We start from the raw sequence: 15,821 nt of genomic DNA, 5'->3' as shown, positions 1-15,821 counted from the left end.
GTCAAACATTATATTTACACACGAAAATTTCGATATTCAATGCCAATAAAAAATCCACACATTTGTACGGATGCGGAACATATTTAGATCGCTACCATTCGTGACATGCAAAAGATTCAATTACCGAATCCTACTCATTTACTGATCAAGAACTGTATATAATCAGATTACCGCACATGTTATCGAATGCTTTCGCATCGCATACACATTTTGATATCGATATTAAGGTAAAATGTACTGGATTTCTTGTTCGATATAATTTTAGTCGAACAAGAATGCGGTAATTATTCTCCTTGTCAACTCTTGTCGATTGAAACAAAGAGGCGCAAGTGGTGTTCATACCCTTTTACGACAATCAAATCGTAGCACCAGGATTGATAATAAAAAAAGTATCGGTATCTCAAATCCAGAAACCAACCAAAAATTTATTAGATTTTATATATTTTCGGTAGAAAATAATGATTAAGCCGATAATAAGTTAAATGATATTCCACATCACTTTATTTTAAGAAAACTATTGACAACCTTAATTCTAAAAACAATCTAGTTAAACGCTCACAGTTGTCGAGTTATTGGATCTTCGAAATCTTTATGACGATCTAGATTGGAAAATATGGTCTGAGAAAGAGATAATTTTCTCTGTTTTGGTGATGATAGGTCCAAACTCTGAAATCCATATATCTGAAAAATTTCTTTTTTCAATAAAATTTGTCTAATTTCTTTGGATTATAAAGTGATTTACTTGAAATGCTAAGAAAATTAAGGAATTTTGGGATATTTTTAAACTCAGTTCAATATATTTTAACACTTCTCTGGCTACACTATATAGTTAAAGAAATTACAACCAATTTATTGCTCTCTTTCTTCACCAAAAACTCTCTTAAACCCCTACTCTTTTCAAAAATATTTCTCTCACAAATGCAAGAAAACAAAACAAATATCATATGTCTCTTTCTAAAATGCATTCTAAACATAATGTCATCTCTTTTCAACACCAAGGTAAGCTAGTAATTATGAAAATGTAAACATATGTTTGTAAAACTGACTCTCAAATGCAATGTAATAATGCCTGCTGTTGTCTCTTGTGATGTATGGTGGTGGTGCTGGAGTTCTGGTTGTGGTTGTTGTTGTCGTTGGTGGTGGTGGTGGATGTAAAATACTGTATCTTTCGCAATAATACTACGGCTACGACTCTTTAACTGAACACACACTGGGTTTATTAACAATTCAAAAAGCCATTTGCGCACACACATGCTACGAAAACCCCTCGAACTACGAACAAAATAAAAAGTTGTTTAGTGAAGCAAAAGAAGTTTCACAATTTTATAAATTCAGTTGCTCTTTAACAAGCGGCATGATCGGAACAAAATAAAAACGTTTAACGGTTAGAAAAATTAATATAATTTAAAAAATAAACTTATAAATTTTAGTGAAGAAAAAAAAAACAAACGCTCTTTTATTAATAACAAAAGAATAAAAACAAATAAACTTATAGAAATGTTTTATTGTTTATAAAAAATATTGAATTTAAGTAAAAAAAAATTAATATTTTAAAAAAATTTTATTATAAACCAAAAAAGTGAGAACAAATTTTAAAAATTATTGAAAATATAATTTAAACAAAATTAGTGAAACCTTTTGGTTTTAAGTGTTTGAAAAAGAAAATAGAACAAAAACAAACTTAATTATGGTGCGTAGTTTGGCTCAGTGGACGAAAACCTTGAGTTTTCCTTCACGTTTATCACCAAATCGTAATTCTAAGGATTGTTCAACATTAAATGCTACTAGTCCAATACCACCTCCCACACCACCCAGGAATAAAAACTCAAATTGTGCTACCTCGAGATCATCATCCTCAACAGTGTCTTCAAATTCAGGCACTTCAACACATTCATCGAATAATAACAACAATAATATGCCCATAACGGAATTGGAACAAATTGTAAGTTTTGTGTTTATGATTATTTATATAGAGTTTAAAGAAAGAATCTAGGGAATTTGGGGAAATAGCAAAAAAGATAGGGTAAAACAATAGAGGATAATAGAAGAATCGAGGGAATATGAAAGTAGCAAAAACTAGTTTGTGTAGAAATTTCACAAGATTAGGAAATTTGCTAAACGTTTAAAATGTTACGTTATTTTTTTGAAAGTTACAAGGAAGAGTTTAATTATAAAATTTATATAACGATTAAAATTCAAATTCAGGCATTTAAGGTTTATTCTCAAAGATTTAATTAATTGAATTTACTGTTTCCAATGATACCTCAGTTACAGTTTTACTTTTAGAAAAAGTTTAATTTTTATTAAAATTACTTGAAAAACTCATTAAATTTAAAAAAAGTAAACTACATAATTAAAAATTAAGATAATTTTGTTTATTATCTTTTTGCCACTACCTTCACCTTTTAAGAAACATAAACAACAAACTGACACATAAAATCAACTTGACAGGTCATTCTAATTTTAATTTCCTCCCAAAAAAAAAACAAAATATTAAGAAATTCAAGTAAATAAATGAATTACTTTCTATCTAGTTTGATTTATTTCCTAAATACAAAAAAAAAACAAGATTTTATCTTAATAATAATAAATTCAATTTAAAGTAGAGTGTTTGTTGGAAATTTTCTTAAAATTTAATTAGACATGAAGTCGTACAAAAGAGATGTTGTTTGTTAAACTTTTACTTAAATTGAAATCGTAAAAACAAAATTTTTTGAAGCGTATCAAAAATGAAAAAAAATTAAATGAATTTATATGTGAGATTCCACATATGAATATGTGTGAAAAGAAAATTTAATTAATGATACACATAATATGTTTGTATATAAAAAAAAATAACGAAAAATTTGCTGACGGCTGAGCAAATATTAAAAATTTGGGTCAATTTAATGTTAACTCTTTTTTGTGGTAATTTTGATAAAACGTAAGTCAGTTTGTGGGTTATAAGGGGAGAAACCCTATAATTAAAATTTCCTCATATACGACGAGTGCATATTTAACAATACAAATTGTTTATATACAATAAAATGCTTGTTATCTTTGAATAGATTAAAATAGTTGTTATTATCACAACATTTAGTTTTGTAAATAAATAACCCAAACTAATCAATAATAAAAAAAAATTAATATTACAAAACTGTTAGATTTACTTAGAAAGAGTTCTATTGTGTAAGAAAAAAAAATGTAAAATTTCAAGTCAATAACCATCTATCACTAAGTTGATTAATTGCAAGTCAAGCAATTGGCACAAATTTTGTGCAAACCTTTTCAGAAACCTACTTCAGAAACATGAAATCACTATGTTTGCCAAACTGTGCAAATTTGCACAAATTCCACGCAAATTTCCTTAAGTTTATGTAAGAAACAAAAAGTTTTCAATTTAACTATGCAAATTTCCCCAATTTTTTACAAATCTATTTTAATTTATAGAAGAATAATAAAAAATTTCAACTAAACTGTGCAAATTTCCCCAAATCCCTTGCAAATTTATTTAAACAAATTAAAAATTCAACAGAATTTAACCTTAAACGAACGTTTTTAACTACTTTAGAAGCATAAAATCACCATGTTTGCACATTTTTTTTTTACTAAATTGTGGAAATTTGCACAAATTCTTAGCAAATATATTTAAGTTTAAGCAAAAAACAAAAAATTATAAACAAATCTAAGCAAATTTGCCCAAATTATTTGCAGATTTATTTAAGTTTATGTAAAAAACTAAACATAATACAGAATTTATATTTGCGCAAGCATTTTATCTTAAACTTAGATTTAAAATCACTAAAATAGCAACATTTTATATAAAATTTTTTCTTGCTACAAAATTATGGCCACAAATTTAATTACACAAAGATTTATAATTACACATTACAAATTATTTATCTGTTAGTGACAGGAAATCTATATTTTTTCCATTGCAATTCAATAAAAAATAATGCTAAAAAAAATACAATTTAATTAGCATGTAATTGTCCTCTATTTGAAATTATTTATAACCTTGTACTAGACAAAACAATTATAACAATTATAAAATATTTAATTAAGACAATTAACAAACTTAAAGTTTGAACTTTGAAAATGCACTTTGGGGAATGAGAAAAAAAAAACGCACTAAACTTGTTTAGACAATTTCTAAAAAAAAAAATCACATCTTGAGGACACATGTTGCAGCGTCAACGTGTGGGAAAATTAAAGTTTTAAAGAAAAAAACTAAAACACACAAAAAAGAGGAGATGATATTTCACATTTGTTTCCGTTTGCCATAAGAACGCCAACAACAACAACTAGCATAAAATAAACAGGATGTTAAAATGTGAGAGAAAAAATTAAGTGAAAAAAAAACAAAATCTTTAAGAAAACATATTAATCTTTGAGGTGCCCTTTAAAATTGAAAAAAAGATACACACATGTGTTTAGCAGGCATTAACATTATCCCATAAACACTACTTCTTAAAAACTAATGAATATACTCCTCCCTGGCCCCTAAACTAAAAGAATTAGGAAACCAAATAAAAAAGTACTTAAACACGTCAAGTGTTTGCTTAAAAGCGAAAGATAAGATTTAAGAGAAATATTTTGTGAAAGAAACATTTTAATGGAAAAATGTGCTTAAATTCTTTTCAAAGTCATTACTATTTAAAAATCCAAACTTTTAAGCCCAACAGTTTAGCAACTCTTTATTAAAAACCCACTTGTGTGGTGCGCTACCAATTGTAACTTTATTAAAATGCCAAAGTTAAAAGGCGTTTTGTATTCAAGTACATACATACTAAATTATGCAATATTTGTTTGCTGGCAAAGTGTATTTTTTAGTTTAGCAGTTTTAGAGAGCGTTTCAACAAAAGAAAAAAATATTTAATAAACTTTGAGATACAACAAATAGCAGAAAAACTCTGAAATATGTATGTTGAGCTTAATATGTGTGTTGGTTGGTGTCTTTTTTTGCATAGAAAAATCAGGTTTATTAAATGAGTTTTTGTTGGTTGCACAAAACAACAATTACTGGTACTAAAACATTCTTTAATGCCAGCCACCACATACCATACTAAAGATATGTCTTTTTGCAGAGAAAAAAAATTGTAAAAATAATAAAAATAAAACTAAAATGATGGTGTTACTAGCAAATATATGATTTTTTTTCTCAACTGAAATACAATTAAGAGTTTTTCTTCTTATTAGGCGTTTTCAAATTGAGTTAAACTGAGTTTAAACCAGCTTTATTTCAAATTTAAATTTGAAAACTTTTAACTAAAATATATAGGATTAGTTTTTGGCAAAGAGTTTAAATTACTTGCATATAAACTAAACCTAGTTTAAACTTGAATTTAACATTCCCTTAACTTTACAATTAGTGTTTAATTTTAAACAAGAATGTAATTAATCTCTAGCTTAAACTTTTATTAAACTTCATTCTAGACTTAAACTTTAAAACTAAAGCTTAAAGTCTTTAAAAGTATAAAATAATTATTACTCCCATTTTTGTTTTATTAATTAATACGAATATGTCCAATTAGCTAACTATGAGTTTACCAAAACTACTAATTAACCCACTATATCTTTTCTAAGTTTATTTTACCCTGAATCATGGTAGCTCCCACCAAATTGGTTTAATAAAAAATGTTCCCATCATTCTAGTTTCGTTCTTTCGTAAATCTTCTGCTAACTGGCGCCCAGTTCTAAGTTATTATTACAAAACTAGTTTCAAACTCAATTTTTCGAAATAAATCAATGCTTTACAACTATATTTGCCATACAACAAAAAGAAAACAGGAATTCTATGGAAAAGTTAGGAGTTAAACCAGAGGTTTGGGTTTTACTTAATGCTTTCTTCATTCTTTTTTCAATTTAATGAAAGACGGAAATGACATTAGTTCACACAGACAGAATTCAGTCAAATAATAATACAGACAGTTAAACAAAAAAAAATAAATAAAAAAAATTATATAAATAACATTCTTTATCTGGAATTGGAAAATATACTACAACAATCAGCAGTAGAAGTAGTAGTAGTAGAAAGAAGTAGTAGTTTTAAGGTTTATATGAGAAGTTTACACCACAAAGTTGAAAGAATGACTGACTGAGTGAGTAGCAGCAAACCATTGTAATCTTTTTTTATACATATATATTTTTGATGTTTAAACATTTTGTTGTAAACACACTATATGCATACAAATTTGTTTTTCTAAATAATATTAAAAATATCTACTTACATATACAAACTGTCTATGTTTGTATGTATTTTAACACAATAACCAACGTCAACACTTTGTATAAACTCTGCCATCATCATCATCACACATGATCATCATTATGAACGTCATCACACTATTGAAATCATCATCATCAGCACGGTCGCCTTGTAGTTGGCTTGTTGTAAATACTTATATAATAGTTTTAAACGCATTTTGTTGTTGATTTTTTTTTGTTGGAAAAGTGTGTATGTATTTGGTTGATATCATGTTTTTTCAACATTTAGTTGCAAGTGCAAGTCATTCATGCCAACCATCCACAGGCACATTCATTGCATTTATTTATATGCATGCCTCATGCCTTTATGGAATTTTTCTATATACTCACTACTCTCGCATAGTTGATAGATATTTCTATTTGTTGTTGTTTTTTTTAGTTTTCTATTTCTCTATTTCATGTTTAGTTTTTCCAATCCAAAAAACACATGTTTCTCATAATGTAGTGGAAATATTTATTTATTCAATGATTTTCTCCTATTATATTTGTACTTACGTACAAAAGTAGTAAATATTTCGAGGGAAATTCGTTTCAATTCATTAGGTAGCTACTGCAGCCTGACTGTCAGGCTGCCAGCCCGCCCGCCTGTCTATTTTTAATATGTGTATTTAAACATTAATTGATTCTTCTTTGCGGTCATTGATTTTTTCCAAAACGGAAAATTTTATATGTCTGTGTTAAGTTTTTGAGTATCTTTTTTATGGTTGAGATACTTTTTTTGGGAATTTGTTTATTTGTTTTTATTTCTAAATAGAAATACATAAATTGTTTCCAATAAACTTGAACTTTAAATAAATTTATTTAGGAATTAAGTGGTGGGAACAGCGTTTAGAGAATTATTGTTTTAAAGTTTTATTAAGAAGTTTAGTTAAACTTTTGGTTAACAAACGTTTAGTTTAACTGTTTAGAGCCTATTTAAACTTTAAATGCAAAGATTAAGATCAATAAATTGCAAAATTTAGAAAACTTTTATTTATGATTAACTAATAAAGGCTAAGGCTATTACTAATATTTTGAAATTTGACAGCCGAGATGTAGATATGTCAAATTTGACATCAACAACTTGAAGTTTAACATGCTCTTAACAAAATGTTGTTTAGTTAAACATTCAATCGAATCCAAACAGATGTAGATTAAGTCTGAACTATTTTAATCTTAAAGATTAATAAAAAATCTCAAACTATCAATTTGTAGACAAATATCTTGTACTAATGCCTATTTGTAATAACAAAATTTTTACGATTCGGCTCTAAATGAGCACGTCTTGAACATTTTACATAAAAGATTAATTTTTGATATTTGAAGCATTAAGAATGATAGTATAAAGTAAACACGATTTCGAAAAAATCCATGATAACACTGAAGTTTTGGAAAAAATTTGATATTAGCCAGCTTTTCTATCAAAAATTTTAATATTTTTCCTATAAAGAACAAAGAGAACACACCTGATTACAGAATATTGTGAAATTTTCTAAACCGTTAGTCTATTTAACCAACAACTGACAAGTCAAAGTAAAAACTACAACCTAAACCAACCTATTGTTTATAATTTGTAATTACACACTAACTAAGTAAGTTGCAGCAACAAGACATGAAACAGTAAGAACGTACAAACGACCTGCATCTGTCTTTTTGAAACCAACATTTTGTAGTTGTTGGTTTTGTTAGTTTTATTGCTTCTTTTGTTACTTGGTGCTCTTTATTATTAACCTACAACTACTAAACAGCCAGCAGTTTTTAAACTTTTTAACGAAAAACACAACGAACACTAAAAAAATTTATAATTTTAAATAACTGTGAATGCATTTCAACTGAAACAACAATTGCAAGGTAGCAGTCGCAGCAGCTGCAGACAAAATTTTTGTTTAGCAACAACAAATATTCACCTGCTTCTCAAGAGTAACAACAACGAACAAAATTACAGAACCTAAGAGAAAAGAACAAGGTAAAAGAGACAAAAACCGAAAAAAAAAACAATTGAAAATTTAAGTACAAAGACACCAACTCGTAATTGAAATTGTAGACAGACGTACATACAGACAGACATTTTCTTATTAACTGTATATCTGTAAAAGGCTTGTTAAAACATGCTCAAAATAGCTAAACACCGTGAGAATATTTATGTGTACAATAACAACAACAACAATAAAAGCCTGATTATGTTGTGTATTTCATTTTCTTTTACATTTTTTAACAAATAAGAATAGAAAATCTATAGATAAATTAATAGAACAAAAGATACAACCGAGTATATTGTTATAGAGAGAAAGATAGACAGACGTATGGAGCGACCGATCGACAGCTGCTAATGCTGCTGTAAATATCAGTCGGTGTTAAGCCGGCTTTTCATCATTATTTTTAATGATTTTTTCACTTTGTTTTGTTTCTTTTTTTTTCGAAAAATGTGTGCAGGTTTGAAGTTTTTTTTTTGCATTTTTTGTTGGTTTATCGAATATTTAATTTTTATTAATAAAAACAAAATACCTTTTATTTGAGATCAGCTGCTCTCTTCCACCAAAAAAACTTGTTTTTTGTTTTGTTTTTTAGTGAATAAAATATTTTTTAAATTCTCTCTTTAAAACTTGTTTTTTCTTGTAATTTTTTATTCATTAAACTTTTTTGTTGTGGTGGCAGTATATTTTGAAAGATCAGCTGTTTTTTTTTTCGTTGTGGAGTTCAGAATGTTACACCGGATGTTATGTATCCATAATAATATACACACTATCAGTAGTAGTTTCAATGATAATTATGATGTGTGGTGGAAAAAATTAACAAATATTATTAAATAAAACACATAAAACTTACCTGCAAGAAAAGAAAAGAAAGAATACAAAAATTGATTAATAAAAAGTTTAAAATTTCAAAAGTGAATAAAATAATAATAAAATTAATTAAAAAACTGGTATTTAATGGTTTTTAAGTGGCGCTCTATTTAATATGAATAAACAAATTTAAAGAATTCCCAAACTGTATTACTTGTTAAGTAATCTTAACAATTCTCTAGTTTTGATTCATTCTATGGACAAGAATATCAATGGTCTTAGATACAACCCTCTTAACTAACAATTTAGACTAAGAATATCAATATGATATGAAGAAATCATTTGGCACATAGATCCTCAAATCGTGTTCTTCCCTTAGACCACATTTTTTTCATAAAAAGATCAATAATATAATTTGGAATATTTTACGAATTAAAACTTATTTTTGCATATAAATGAAGATTTCGACTTTTTTCCTTTCTTTTTATAGTCATAAAATTATTCAAACTTGTTATTAAATATTTTAAGCATAAAAACGAACTAATTTGTTTAATAAATAAACAATATTTATAAATGTAATTTAGGCCAGTTACCCACACAAAAACGATTGATAACGTGGGAACTAAAATTTTAAGTTCAAAACTTGCTAATTATTTGTACTAAAAGTTAAAATGAAAAATACTAAACATTAACAATTAGGAAAACTTTAAATTATTTAAAAAAATTGTTAAAATAAATATTTATTTTTTAAATAAATAACAAAATCCATTAAATATATAAGAATTTCAACACACTCTCTATAGTTTATGTTTATCAATTATTATCAGTGAAAAAAAGAGCCACTAAAAAGTTTAGTTTTTGATAAATGTTTAAACAAATATTTAAGTTTGTTTTTTCATAAGAAAACCCCAAACTAAACAATATTTTTAAGGGCATTGTTACAAAAACAACAAATAACACGTGCATTTCCTTAAAGTCATGACGGCGGCAAACGGCCCCCCTTTTTCTTAAAGTAGAACAAACTGAGAGAAACAAATTATTAAACAGAACAACAGACAGTCACATACAGAAATCAGACACGAGTTATTAAACCCTGAAACAAACACACAAGTCAATAACAGTCCGCCAGACCCATGCTAAGCTTTTTTTCTTTTTCTTTGTAAAAATTTCAAAATGATATTTATTTTTTAGATTTACAGAAAAGTAATAAATAAATAAACATTAAGCACATACTTTAATACAAAGCACCAACCACACATTCTTGTGTTTGGAAAAAAGTTTTTATAAAAAGTGCCATCCATCCCCAACGGAAATAAATGCATAAATGTTTTATTGTAATTCTATTTCTATTTTATTTTTCAATATAAATGCTAGGCCAGGTCTATGTGGCTGTCTGTCTGTCTTTCTGTCTATTTTGTCTGATTTGAAACTCAATCATAAATTGTAAACACATTGTTAACTAATTAGTTTGTAGCCTCTAAGAGACCCATGCTACGTTTGATAAAAAAATGTTTTTTCTATTTGTTGTATAAGAATGTGTGTTTTGAAAATAGTCTTTTTTTTAAACATATTTGTAATTATAATTTTCAACAAAGTTTGATGACTTTAAAAGAAATATTTAGTTGTTGCCCACTTGGGAGTTGCTGTTGTTTGTGTGTGTAGCCCATAAAAAAACATTAATTTCCTGGTGTTTGGTTTTAAAAAACAAAGAATATTTGTAAAAAATCATTTGTATGTGTTAATTTTTTACATTCATTTAAAATAGTTTTTCTTAGAGGGGGAGGGGTAAAACTTAAGCCAATTTAGCTGTATATTAAATTACATTTTGTTGAAATATTTCCCAAGAACTTTTAAACCAATTTTGTAAATTGTTTGTTGTGTTTTTTGCAATTTTATGAAATTTTACACAAATATTGTAATAATATAAGATTTAAGTATAATTTTTTCTTTTTATTTATTTTTATTTTAAAACTGCAAAAATTAATGCGTTAAAATTAAATTAGCCGTCCAAAACGGGTAGAGAAATATTAAGTCACACCAATGAGCAAATTATTTAATTGTTTTACACAATTAAGTTCTCAAGACCAAAGAAAAACTGCATTACTTCACAGCTTTTATGATTAATGACCTTAAAACCAAAACCAGGGCTTAAAACTAATGAAATCTTTATTCAGTTTTGAATCATATTTAGATAATGTTTCAAAATTTCTTCTTTTATTTCTTAGTTAATTTGAAGACAATTGTGAATTTAAAAAAAAAATCGCTTCAGCTAGTACTTTTTTATTAAAAAGCCTCTTTATTGACTATGTTCTTCTTTGGCTCAAACTACTCTCAAGAATTAATGATTTGATCATATACAATACAATGCTAGCTATTCTTAGTCTCATTTACAACTATTATCAAAAGTACTTTCCGGGTACAAAAAGTACTCAAGCGAATTCTGAGTATAGCTTTTTAGGCATTTATTCATTTCTAGTCATAAACTGATTATTTTACTTCTCTGCTTGGTTACAACTTTCGACGTACCCCTTTCTGTCTTTCTGATAGATATCTGACTATGTTCGGCTTTAATAAATTCTGCCACAAAAGCCTTTAATGAACAAGTCATAACATTTACTTAATCAAACCGGATGTTGGAAACTGCCAACAATGTAAACTTTAACTTTGCATAAAAAATATAACACTGCAAAAAAAAAAATAAAACAGAAAAGAAAAACCAGCACCAACTCTAAGAGACAACAACATGCAAGCAACTGCAACCATAATTATCCAGAAATGCAGCAGCATTCAATGCAATTTTTGCTTCTTTTTTTTTGCATTATTAAAAAAAATATGTAAAGAGTTGGGGTTATTTCTGCTGATGGCATACAAAAACAACAAAACAAATAAATGTTATCTTTTTGAAAATTGAACACAAAGAAAATAAATACAATAAAAAATTATGTAGAAGACTGGATTGAAAGCCCTCATAAAATACAAACTCGCACTTATGAAGAAGTTTAAATCCAAAGGTCTTGCAAGATAAAATTTATAAAGAAAATTCTAGTGGGGGAAGGTTTTTTTAATTTCTGTTATGTTTATCAATCATTTTGAAAATTTTATGGTTTTGTATAATTGTATGTTATGGAAAAATATACACAAATACTTTATGTGCGACTTTATGTTTAATGAAATTATAAAAAAAAATCCGTTAAAAATTATTAATTGATTTATTTTAAACTTGCATCCGTTGAATTCAAGCTATTAAAGGGTCAATTTCATGTGTATAGTAGTTTTTTTTTTTTTTTTGTCAAATAAAACTGCCGTTTTAAGTAGAATTATTAAGCGGAAGTCAGTCTATTAGTTAGTGAAGCGTAAATAAAAAAATCTTTAAAAAAAAGAAAATAAATTAAATATATTTTATACGAAGTAACTAACAAATGAAAATATTTCTAATAAAACTTTGAAAGTAAGATCTAATCATATGATTTAAGTTAAAGCATAAAACTTGTTTTGAAATCTAGTCTCAAAATTGTTCTTGCTGTAACTATACGAGTAAAAGAGAGGTAAAGTAATTTTCAAAAATGTCTAACAAAGAACACAAATTACCTACTAATTTCAGACAAAAATCATCCTTTAATGGTTGTTCTTATCTTATCTCAGAAAATTTGTTTGTTTATTTGTTTACATGGAAAATGTTTGCCAAAAAATTTTATAAGAAAAATATATTTAGATTTCATTTATAAACCACTTTCATTTGAGAAAATTATGTCACTTTGAAATCTTCTTTTCAACCATTCAAAACTAAATGAATAACCTATTAGATTTAATTACATCAAATAGACGTAAATTTAAGGTTGTTTGTATAAAATTATTTAAATTAGCATAAATATTAATATATTTTTTTAATTCTTTTACATTTTAGATTTACCCTGGTCCCGATCCGAAACAAGCTATAATGGGTTCTTTGGTATTTTGCATACATCATAAACAGGGCTGCACCTGGTCAGATGAATTGAGAAAGTTAAAGGTAAGTTAAGCTTTCACAAAGCTCGAGTTTGTTTTTATTCTAAAACCATTTCTGATCTAAATTTTCCATAGAAAGTCTTTATTTTTTAATTAAAATTAATTTAAAAGTAAAGAAATTTAATTTTTTCCCAGAAAATGGGCCTGGTTTTTGTATTAAATTTAAATGGGTTTATATTTTTTATAAACAAACTAATTTAGCCAGTTTTTGTTTAAAACAGTTTAAAGTAGCTAAAGGTTAAATGTGTCCATGGGTACCTACATCATACTTAATTTAAATTTCATTCATTTTTTTTTCTCTTTTTATTACTTCTTACTTGAGTTTTATGACTTATGGTGGGATTTTTATAGTTATAAAGTAGACAAACTGAAAACAAATTCCTAAGAACTCTACACCACTAGAGTTTACTAGTTTTAAGGTGGGAAATTTTAAGCAAGTTAAATGAATTATGTTAAGGAAGTTAAATACTTTTTTATGTTTTATAATGACGAGCTATAAATTAAGTTATTTTGTTTCTTTTTAACATTTTTATTAATAAATTCTTTATTATTTGTTGTACTTTTAGGCTCATTTGAATGTTTGTAAACATGATGCTACCCAGTGTCCCAATAAGTGCGGTGCCCAGATTCCTCGTATAATGATGACAGATCATTTGCAGTATACCTGCACTATGAGACGTACCAAGTGTGAATTTTGTCAAAGTGAATTTTCCGGAGCTGGTTTAGAGGAACATGCTGGTACTTGTGGTCAAGAGCCCATATATTGTGAGGCCAAGTGCGGCCAGCGTGTGTTGAGAGGTCGCATGACTTTACACAAATCCAAGGATTGTACCAAACGCTTAAGACGTTGCTTACACTGCAATCGGGAATTTTCAGCCGATACTTTGGCTTTGCATGTCAATCAATGCCCACGTGCTCCTGCTGTATGCCCTCAGCGTTGCGATGTGGGACCCATTGCTCGTGCCGATATGGAAGCCCATTTGAGAGATGAATGCAAAGCTTTGGCCATTTCATGCACATTCAAAGAGGCCGGCTGCAGATTTAAAGGACCCAGACACATGTTGGAAGCCCACTTAGAGGCCAATGCCGCTTCACATTTGTCTTTAATGGTCGCTTTATCTGCCAGACAGGGACAACAAATCCAAATGTTAAAATCAGCCGTCTCTAAATTGTCCATTAATTTCACTGGCACTTTATTGTGGAAAATTACCGATTGGTCTGCTAAAATGTCAGAGGCCAAAGGCAAAGATGGTTTGGAATTAGTTTCACCACCATTTTATACCTCTCAATATGGCTACAAATTGCAAGCTTCCATGTTCTTAAATGGCAATGGTCCCGGTGAAAATACTCATGTTTCGGTTTATATCAAAGTATTGCCTGGTGAATATGATGCTTTACTAAAATGGCCTTTCTCCCACTCCATAACCTTTACCCTCTTCGAACAAGGAGCACAGGCTGGTCAAGGTGGTGTAGCCGAATCATTTGTACCCGATCCCACTTGGGAAAATTTCCAACGCCCTTCAAACGAACCCGATCAATTAGGTTTTGGTTTCCCCCGTTTCATAGCTCATGATTTGCTCTATAAGCGTCCCTTCATTAAGGACGACACCGTGTTTCTGAGAGTCAAAGTTGATCCCAGCAAAATAGTAGCAGTTTAAGTTTAATAAAACTTAATCGTAGTTTTAACTCTTATTTTCGTTATGAATACTGTGTATTTAAGTTAAAGTTAAAATTACTATATTAAGACAACAACACACACGTGTATTTTAGTTTTAAGACAAACACCCCCCTTTGTACATATAGAAATATATATTTGAAATATTATTAACATTAATGAAATGAAATCATAAGTTTAATACCAAAAAGAAATGAAAATTACAAAACAGCTTCACTTAAGTAGACTTAGTTTGCTACTTTAGTTTAATGAATGCTTTTACACAATTGAAATATTTACACACACAACAATTAGTCAACTAAATTTTTTATTGTTTTAATTATAATTAAGTAAAAATATCCACATTTTGTTTAAACAACTCTTTAAGCTTGTTTTGTTAATTTAAGCAGAGCTGTAAAGGTGTTAAAAAAATCGTGCTGGAATCAAACCAAAGTCATCATCAAACAAACACATCTATACTTTTGTAATAATTGTAGCGCACAAATTGTTTTCGCTTATGTATGTAAGGAAAAGTTTGTGTCTTAAGTCTTTCGTTTTTTTCTATTTAAGTCGAAAAAAATTCTTTCAAAAGATCTTTTACTTACAAATTTATTTTATAAACTTCAGCGTATGTGTATGTTAAAGTTAAATTAAAAATACAAATACATAAAATAGCAACAGGATAAAACTCTGGTAGTTTTTAGTTTAAAAATATATATATTTTTTCTTTTATCCATAATTTAAAACGAAAAGAAAACATTTAGTTATATCTTTTTGCGCAAAATACAAAAATAGTCATAGTTATGTAATGTGTATGTTAGTTTGTTAAGACGATAAAACATTTTTATAAAAACATATTTCTGTTAAAGTAATATGTATATAATTATATAAATAATAATAAAAAAAATCATTTTTTGTATTAAAAAAAAAGAAATTGTTGTTTTTATTTCCAAAAAGTGAGACATTTTTAATGGCATTTAATGAAATGCACTTTCCGGTTTATGAAGTTTTTTTGATTATAGGTGTAGTTTAGTGTAAAAAACACAAATTTAGTCAACATTTTTACATTAACTTAAACTTTAGCAGAGTATTGTTTGTAAAAATTATTAGATTTGGTTATGACCTTTTTTTAATTTAACTTAACTTTTCATTTT

General features: G+C 27.5%; 1 protein-coding gene across 1 annotated transcript; it reads left to right on the top strand.

Moving 5' to 3' along the window:
- Positions 1-1,205: 1,205 nt before the first annotated feature.
- Positions 1,206-15,585, top strand: LOC119599747 (TNF receptor-associated factor 4). Its single transcript, XM_037949656.1, has 3 exons — positions 1,206-1,942; positions 12,913-13,017; positions 13,580-15,585. The coding sequence occupies exons 1-3, from the start codon at positions 1,688-1,690 to the stop codon at positions 14,669-14,671; spliced, it is 1,452 nt and encodes a 483-aa protein (XP_037805584.1). The 5' UTR covers positions 1,206-1,687; the 3' UTR covers positions 14,672-15,585.
- The last annotated feature ends 236 nt before the right edge of the window (positions 15,586-15,821 follow it).

Source organism: Lucilia sericata, unplaced genomic scaffold (assembly GCF_015586225.1).
Source record: "Lucilia sericata isolate MDLA Ls3-8-SP2 unplaced genomic scaffold, ASM1558622v1 Contig000087F_arrow, whole genome shotgun sequence".
Taxonomy (NCBI): domain Eukaryota; kingdom Metazoa; phylum Arthropoda; class Insecta; order Diptera; family Calliphoridae; genus Lucilia; species Lucilia sericata.
The sequence above is the reverse complement of the archived record's forward strand: the minus strand, read 5'-3'. Positions and strand labels throughout refer to the sequence as shown.

Coding starts and splice junctions, on each gene's coding strand:
- LOC119599747 (XM_037949656.1), top strand. CDS start 1,688: ATGGTGCGTAGTTTGGCTCAGTGGACGAAAACCTTGAGTTTTCCTTCA. Junction 1,943..12,912: donor TAACGGAATTGGAACAAATT/GTAAGTTTTGTG, acceptor TTTACATTTTAG/ATTTACCCTGGTCCCGATCC. Junction 13,018..13,579: donor ATGAATTGAGAAAGTTAAAG/GTAAGTTAAGCT, acceptor TTGTACTTTTAG/GCTCATTTGAATGTTTGTAA.